This window comes from Carlito syrichta, unplaced genomic scaffold (assembly GCF_000164805.1).
Source record: "Carlito syrichta isolate Samal-C Ts95f unplaced genomic scaffold, Tarsius_syrichta-2.0.1 Scaffold304709, whole genome shotgun sequence".
NCBI classification, from domain to species: Eukaryota; Metazoa; Chordata; class Mammalia; order Primates; family Tarsiidae; genus Carlito; species Carlito syrichta.
Window position 1 is genome coordinate 125,258 of NW_007248805.1, and position 8,040 is coordinate 133,297.

The 8,040-nt window shown below is 56.8% G+C and overlaps 1 protein-coding gene across 1 annotated transcript in view; it reads right to left on the reverse strand.

Annotated features, from left to right (window-relative positions):
• Positions 1-8,040, reverse strand: part of HMCN2 (hemicentin 2) — a 141,516-nt gene that overhangs the window by 96,030 nt on the left and 37,446 nt on the right. The window contains exons 19-21 of the mRNA XM_021713744.1: positions 7,150-7,262; positions 6,890-7,049; positions 5,509-5,674 (exon numbers count right to left, since the gene is read on the reverse strand). Of these exons, the coding sequence (XP_021569419.1) occupies positions 5,509-5,674; positions 6,890-7,049; positions 7,150-7,262 (439 nt within the window). The remainder of the gene's footprint in view (positions 1-5,508; positions 5,675-6,889; positions 7,050-7,149; positions 7,263-8,040) is intronic.

Below are 8,040 nucleotides of genomic sequence, written 5' to 3' on the forward strand. Positions count from 1 at the left end.
GAGAGGGAGGGAGGGAGGGAGGGAGGGAGGGAGTCCTGTCCCCCGCCGCTGGACCGTGGAAGCCCAGCCATGCTGGTGCTGCTCAAGGGATGGCCGAACACAGCCATTGCTGGCAACCACTGAGCGCCTCCTGTGTGTCTGCGCTACTGAGCACAGCGTCCCCTGAGACCCCCGAGGGCAGACAGCAAGGCAGGAGCATCCCACTTCCGTCATCCCCTTGTGAGGAGAAGACGGAGCCTCTGGAGACACAGCCCTGATGCCCACGGCCCCCAGCCGATCAGGGCACCCCAGGACTCGAGTCTCACACTTTGTGGTGTGCACCTACCCACTGTGGGAAGCTCAACACTCTGCTCTGAAGGTGGTTAAGGAAAATGTTCTGCAGACACAAATGCTGGCCGCCAGCCCACGAGACCCAACTTCAGAGCCACCAGGCCCGGAGCTAGCGTGACCCTCGAGGGCTCACCAAGGGAGACCCCATGTGGGGCCCCTGGGAGGTCCTGCCACTGGCTACCGTGAGCACACAGCTCTCCTCCCAGACCATCAGACCCCAGTGGTGAACGCCCTTCTAGGGAGGGGGTGGCCGGGCTGACTGCCCTGTAGGATCCTTGGGAAGGGACAGAGTTCGGGAAGCATGAAAACAGAAAATCCGGGCCGGGTATGGTGGCTCACACCTGCAATCCCGCACTTTGGGAGGCTGAGGCGGGAGGATCACCTCAGCCCAAGAGTTGAAGACCAGCCTGGGCAACACAGCGAGACCTCATCTCTACAAAAAGTCAAAAAACTAGCCAGGTGTGGTGGCACACACCTGTCGTCCCAGCCACTCGGGAGGCTGAGGCAGGAGGATCACATGAGCCCAGGAGGCCGAGGCTGCGGTGAGCCGTGATCGTGCCCCTGCCCTCCAGCCTGGGCGAAAGAGACTAGGAACAACACAGGAGCAGCTCCAACCTCCCTCTGTCCCTCCTGGCCCTGCTCTGGGATTTGGGACTTGGCCCGAGCGGGACCCTGGCTAGCTGCCTCTGGGAGCGGGGGGCCGGAGCCAGGAGGGCTTCCAGCCGTCTCAGTTCCTCAACAAAATCACAAACAAACATTGTTGCCTGGAAACACGGCCTCACCCTGGCATCCCTGGCTGAATCGTGGGACGGAGCCCCCAGATGCTCTCTGGCCCCGTCACCTGTCCAGTCCTCTCATTCCTCAGATGGGAAGACTGAGGCCTGGGGTGGGGGAAGGGTCTTGCTCAAGATCCCTGAGCGGGTGGGGGTGGCGCCTTGAGGGGATGGGCCCCAGACCTTCTGCCGCCTGGTCCCACACACCACCCAGCCCAAGGCTTAGAGCACGCTGGCCCAGGAAGCCGCTCTATTAACACCGTCAATTTCAATCTTGAATTCACAATGCGGACGTGCTTTCCAGAAACAACAGCCCCACAGGAAAGATGTCCCGAGGACCACTGCCCACCCCGACTTCACCGCTGACTCGGGACTGTGCCCGGGGAATGAGGAGCGTCCTGCAGAGATGTCCTGACAGCCCCACTCACTCCTGCCAAGAACTGGCGGCCACGCGCGTGTCCCACAGAGAAGCTGCTGAGGTTGGGGGAGCCCGGCACCCCACACTGTGACTTGTCCTCTAAAAGGAAAAGCCGGTGACATGGCCGGGAGCAATCAGGAAAATGGGCGAAAGAGGGCAGAACACAAGGCCCGAAGATTAACCCTGCAGCAGCATCGCTGTGGACATGAGCCCGAAGAAGGGCGGAGATGCAGGGAACACGGGGGACGTGAGGGACGCGGGGAACATGGGTGGTCTAGGACGTCAGGGCTTCTCAAGCTCCTGGTGTGTTTTCTCCCCACCATGGCTTTCTGATTCGGGGTTGAAGACGCCTAAGAGTTCGGAACATTCCCCAGACCCTCCAGAGAGAGGCTGGACCTTGGCCCAGAAGCCTCCTGTGTGTGTGTGTGTGTGTATGTGTGTGTGTGTGTGTGTGTGTGTGTCTGTGTACTGGTGTCTGTGTGTGAGTCTGTGTCTGATGATGTCTGGTCTGTGTGTCTGTGGGTGCTGGTGTCCGTGTGTGCCCTCGTGCCCCATTTCTCCCCCGTGGACTCAATGCGGTGCCATCGCCCACCCTCCAGGGCGGCTGGCAGGAGCGGAAGGCCACCCCTGGCCAGGCGAGGATGGAGGAGGCCTCAGAGCTCAGCACATCGTGGCTCCCAACCCCGAGGACCCCACGGAACTGGGGGGGCAGGATTCGTCCCACCCCAAGGAGTGAGGAGGCTGCCCAGGCGCAGGAGCTGTGAACTTGAGGCAGCTCCCAAGGGGCAGGAGCTTGAGGCCTGGTGGAGAGTAGGGGTCTTGGGGTTGGGGGGCATGGAACGCAGCGTGGGGGGTGTGGAGCTTGGTTGGGGGGCACGTGGAGAGCAGCTGAGAGCCTCAAGGAGTGGAGCGAGGCTGGTGGGGGACGCCTCTCATCAAGGGGAGGGAGCTGGATTCAGGAGGCAGAGAAGCAAGTTCTAGGCGGGCACAATGGCTCATGCCTGTCATCCCAGCACTTTGGGAGGCAGAGGTGAGAGGACTGCCTGAGCTCAGGGGTTCGAGACCAACATGGACAACTTGGCAAGACCTCGTCTCTACAATAAATCAAAAAATCAATTAGGCATGGTGGCGCACACCTGCAGTTCCAGCTGCTTGGAAGGCTGAGGTGGAAGGATCGCCAGAGCCCAGCAGGTCGAGGCTGCGGTGGCCGGGAGTGTGCCACTGCAGTCCAACCTGGGGGACAGAGTGAGACTCCAACTCAAAAAAAAAAAAAGCTCTCCAGCCTCCAGAACAGCAGCTTTCAGGCCGAACTTTGGGACTCCCTTGGAGAAGGAAGAGGAGGATGCGGGGGAGGAAAGAAGAGGGAGGGTGAGTGAAAGAAGGGTGGGAGAGGAGGAGGAGGAAAAGGGAGGAGGAAGGCAAGCAGGAAGGAGCAGGAGAGGGGAGCGGATAGACAGCAAGGCTTGGTGTGTGTCCACGGGGCTTCGGAAGTCTCTATTTTTTGGTGGAATCACAGGGGAACCAAAGGGAGCTGTGTGTGTGTGTGTGTGTGTGTGTGTGTCTGAGGGACAGTTTCATTCTGTGTGAGGACATTGTCCATGCAGGCAGGGAGGCCCAAAGAACTAGGAAGTCCAGAGCCTGTGAATGAAGCTTAAAGGACAATACAAAGTGAGGTTATTCACAGTCACCAAAAGGTGGAAGCAACCCCAGCACCCAGTCACTGATCCACTGCACAGCAGAGTACTATTCAGCCCTGAAAAGGAATAAAGCTCAGATCCAGGCTACACGCTGATGAACCTGGAAACATTATGTGAGGAGAGAGAAGCCAGATACAAAAGGCTGCAAACGATTCCATTTATAAGAAATGTCTTGGTCAGGCACGGTGGCTCACACCTGTAATCCCAACACTTTGGGAGGCCAAGGCAGGAGGAGCCCAGAAGTTTAAAACCAGCTTGGGCAATATAGCAAGACTTCGTCTCTACAAAAAAAAAAAAAAAACAAACTAGTTGGGCATGGTGGTGTGCACCTGCAGTCCCAGCTACTCAGGAGGCTGAGGCAGAAGGCTCACCTGAGCCCTGGCAACGGAGGCTGCGGTGAGCCATGACCATGCCACTGCACTCCAGCCTGGGCGACAGAGTGAGACTTCGACTCAAAAAGAAATAAATAAAATAAATGCCTAGAATAGATAAATCCAAAGAGATAGAAAACCGATTCATGGTTGCCAGGAGCCGGGCAGGGATGAGGCAGGGATGGGGGTGAGGGGCGGGGAAGTTGTCAAGAGGCCTGGAGTTTTCTGGAGGGACGATAGAAATGTTCTAAAACTCATTGTGGTGACAGGTAAACAACTCTAAATATGCAAAAAAAAGTCAAATTGTACACTTTGAATAAGTCAATGATCCAGCACAGGAATTACATCTCAACAAAACTGCTAAATTCGGCTGGGCATGGTGGCTCACACCTGTAATCCCAGCAATTTGGGAGACCGAGGCAGGAGGATGACTTGAGCTCAGGAATCCGAGACCAGCCTGGGCAACATAGCAAGATCCCGACTCTGTATTTTTTAAAAGCTGTCCTATGTTAAAAGTGGCTGAGAACTGAGTGAGCTCCCAGATGTGGTAACTTTCTAGAAGCTGGAAATGACGCCTTAGTTTGTGACTCGCAGCTGTAGGACAAGACTATCAAAGGGGCTGATTTTTCAGCACATCCACTCGCTAAGCACTGCACATCCATCATCAGACCCCGAGGGCGCTATCTAAGCAACCTCCACTCTGCAGATGGACTCACACACGGACCAAGGGGGGCCAGTGGCCACCCGAGGTCACACGCCTCAGAAGGGGCCCGCCGGACCCACACTCAGGTCCGATGGACTCCGGGGCCTGCGTGCACTCGGTCCCACCCATCCCCCAAGCGCATGTTTTCTCTTCGCTTAGATAAACTCCCAGGATCCCATAACTCTCAAGAGGAAAAACCGCACGCCATCAAGAAGTGAAGAGGGCAAGCAGAGCGAACAGACCAGAACTCTCGGGTTGCAACAGCGGCCGCCTGTGGATTTACAGCTCCCGGCTGACCCATTAACGCACCCCAGCGAGGAGGGGCCACCAAAGGGAACGTGGTTCCCGGCTGCAGCAAGAAGCCATAAATAAACACGCGCCCTGCCGGCCACCGGCACCGCCCTGCGAGGCACTAGGACCAGGCCTTCTGGGGGAGACAAGGGCGCCCTCCTGCCCACTCCACCACGCCCCCACCCCAAGGACGCCATCCATGGCCAGCACCCTGCGCTCCGGCCACTTTCAGGGTGCCTGGCTGCAAGGCTTGGCAGGGCTCGGCGAACAGATGTTCTGAGACGCAGGCACATGTGTGGGGGTCCGTGGGGGGGCATTACAGAGCAGCTGCCCCGAGACCTTCTTGGCCTGGGACATCTCAAAGACCTCGCCAGGGCTGATGTCACTGTTAGGAGCCACAGTGTCCCCCAGGGTCAAGGACCCCAGGAGTTTCAAGGCGTTCCTGTTGGCTGGAACCAGCATCCCGCAACACCTCCTCCTGGGGGTCCCACCTGGCTTTGAAGGACGCCCAAGCCAGCCTCCCCTCTGTCCGCCCACTCCCAGGATCCGACAGGGTGCGGCTGAGTCAGAAAACCCGGCCGCTGGACACCTGGTCTGCAGAGCAGACATGGCAACGGCACGTGTCATGGCGGACGCTCAGTCCCAGCCACAGCCTTGCTCTTTCCTAGCCTGAGATCAGTTCCAATTGCAGCGACCAGCGGTCAGCTCTGTGCGTGTCATTCCAAGGGGACGTCTCATCCTGGGCTTCCGTGCACCCTCTAGAGGTCCCTTCAGAAGCTCTGGGGACCTGTGGGCAACGGCCCTGTGTGCAGGGATCCAGGAGCACCCCCGGGGGAGGGTCTACAGCGTCCGAGACACCCGCTGGGTCACTGGGCACCTTGGGCCTGTTTCCTTCCAACCCTAAGCTCCATGGGGTGAGGGTTACCTGTCGGTGATGGGCAGCACAGGGCGGGAGTCCTTTGTCCAGGTAACCAGAGGGGGTGGGGAGCCTTGGGCCTCGCAGTCCAAGGTCACCTCTTCGCCAGCCTTCACCGTGACTCTCAGAGGCCCGTCTGTATCACATGACCCGTTCGCCTGAATCCTGGGTGTAGCTGTTGGGGGCACAGGCAGGACGGGGGCAATGGGGTGGGGGCTGGGAAGGCCTCGGGCCATGGGACAGCTCCCCCAGGAAGCAGAGGTGGGACTGCAACCTTGACCTTCATGGGACCCAGGAGGTGGGTGTGGTTTGTCATGACCAGGAGTGTCCAGTTTCCGGGCAAGGGCTCAGATCCCCGAGGGTTTTTGCTCAACTCTTCCCCTCTCCACTCTCCACTGCCACCCTCTTCCTGGAAGCCTGTCTGGCTTTGATGACCCTGACCCGGTTCCTCCTGCCGTAACCTCTGGGCCTCCTCTGATTTATCTCAGTCCTGCTGGCCTCTCCCAAGGGACATGCCAGCAGGCTCGGAACTCTTCCTCTTCTCTAGTTTCTTCTTTGATCATCTTACTTATTCTCATTGTGTTAGCCACCAGAAGATGCCTGACCAAGGATTTAGAGCATCTGTGCATGTCTCCTCTCACATAAAGCTGGAGACTCCTTGGTGGCAGAGACGGCATCGAACCCTTCCTTCCCTCCCGCCCCCCGTTGCTAGCCCCGCACTCATACATGGAGGACATCCCTACACATCTGAGAAGCAATCATGAAACAGGCCAGCCAGTCGGGACATCAAAACCCACCCAGTCCTTGCTTGGTCTCCCACAGGTCATTAGTTCCCAAAGAAAATAATCTCCTCCTAAAAAATCTTTTTATAATATAATATTGACTGTGGCTGGGTGTGGTGGCTCCTGCCTGTAATGCCAGGACTTTGGGAAGCTGAGGTGGGAGGATCACTTGAGGCCAGGAGTCTGAGACCAGCCTGAGCAACAGAGAGACACTCATCCCCCAAAGGAAAAAAAAAGGATAAAAATAATGGCTGGAAGAGTCTATGACAGAAAAAGGCCACATATACATTTGCTCACTCGTTTCATAAACTCTCTGAGTGGCAGCCCTGAGGGGAATAAATGCCGGGAAACAGCAGCAAAGGAGACAGGTCCTGCCCCGTCCTCATAACATTCAGGGTTCATAGGGAACCGAAAAGCTCCCTATGCAATTATCTAAACAGCTGGGCAGGGTGGCTCACGCCTGTTGGGAGGCTGAGGTAGGAGGATCGCTCGAGCGATTCTTGCATTAACAAGGCTCAAGCGTCCGGTTCCAAAGGGCTAAGGTGGAACCACCCTCTGCCCCCATGCCCACAGAGCCCGTCCCCAGGGCAGGGCCCACCACCACTCACTGTTGACTGAAAGCCGCATCTCCTGGCTGGAGAAGCCCACCGTGTTGGTGGCTGTGCAGACATAAGCCCCTGCATCTCGGGCAGACGGCTGGATGATGACCAGGGTGCCGTCCCTGCTCACATTGTGGTGCAGACCCCTGGAGGTCAGGGCACTGCTTTCCTAGGGCAGACACACAGTGGCGTCGGCAAAGCCCACCTGCCCTCCATGGCGCACCAGACCTAGCTCCCCAGTTCCCCTCTCTGTAACAGGTTCTGCCTACCTTGGTCCAGGTGATGGTGGGGGTGGGAACTCCAGAGGCGACACAGGGGAGAGAGGCCGGAACCCCTTCATTGGTGACGTGGTGGGTGGCCGTGGGATGGATCCTAGGTGGCACTTTTATAAGTAAAGCAATTTCATAAGCCAGCGTTCACAGCAGCAATGATTCACAATAGCCCAAAGGTGGAAACAGTGTCCATCAACAATGAATGTAAACACAATGTGGTATGTGCATACAACAGAATATTCTTCTGCCTTCAAAAGGAGCGCAGCTGGGCGTGGTGGCTCATGCCTGTAATCCCAGCACTTTGGGAGGCTAAGGAAGGAGGACTGCTTGAGCCCAGGAGTCTGACCAATTGGGCAACACAGCTAGACCTCATCACTACAAAAAATTTTTTTAAATGAGGCAGGTTTGCTGGCTTGTGCCTGTAGTCCCAGCCACTCAGGAGGCTGAGGTGGGAGAATAGAGGCTGCCATGAGCTGTGATCATGCCACTGCACTCCCACCTGGCCAACAGAGTGAGACCCCCAACTAAAAATATACAGTCTATTTTTAAAAAGGGATACAGTTATGACACATGATACAACATGGATAAATTCTGAAAACATGCACGTGAAATAAGCCAGGCATAGGAGGGCAGATGCTGGGTGATTTCATTTATTTGATGTCCCCAGAGTAGTAGGATTCACAGAGACAGGAAGGGAAAGGGTGACTTCCCAGGGCTGAAGAGAGGGAGGAATGGGGAGTTAGTGAGTCATGGGGACAGTTTCGGTTCGGGACGACAAAAGAGTTTTAGAGATGGATGGCAGTATTGGGCACATGATAAAGTGAACTGCATGCTTTAAAATAGTTAATGCCGGGCACAGTGGCTTGTGCCTGTAATCACACCACTGTG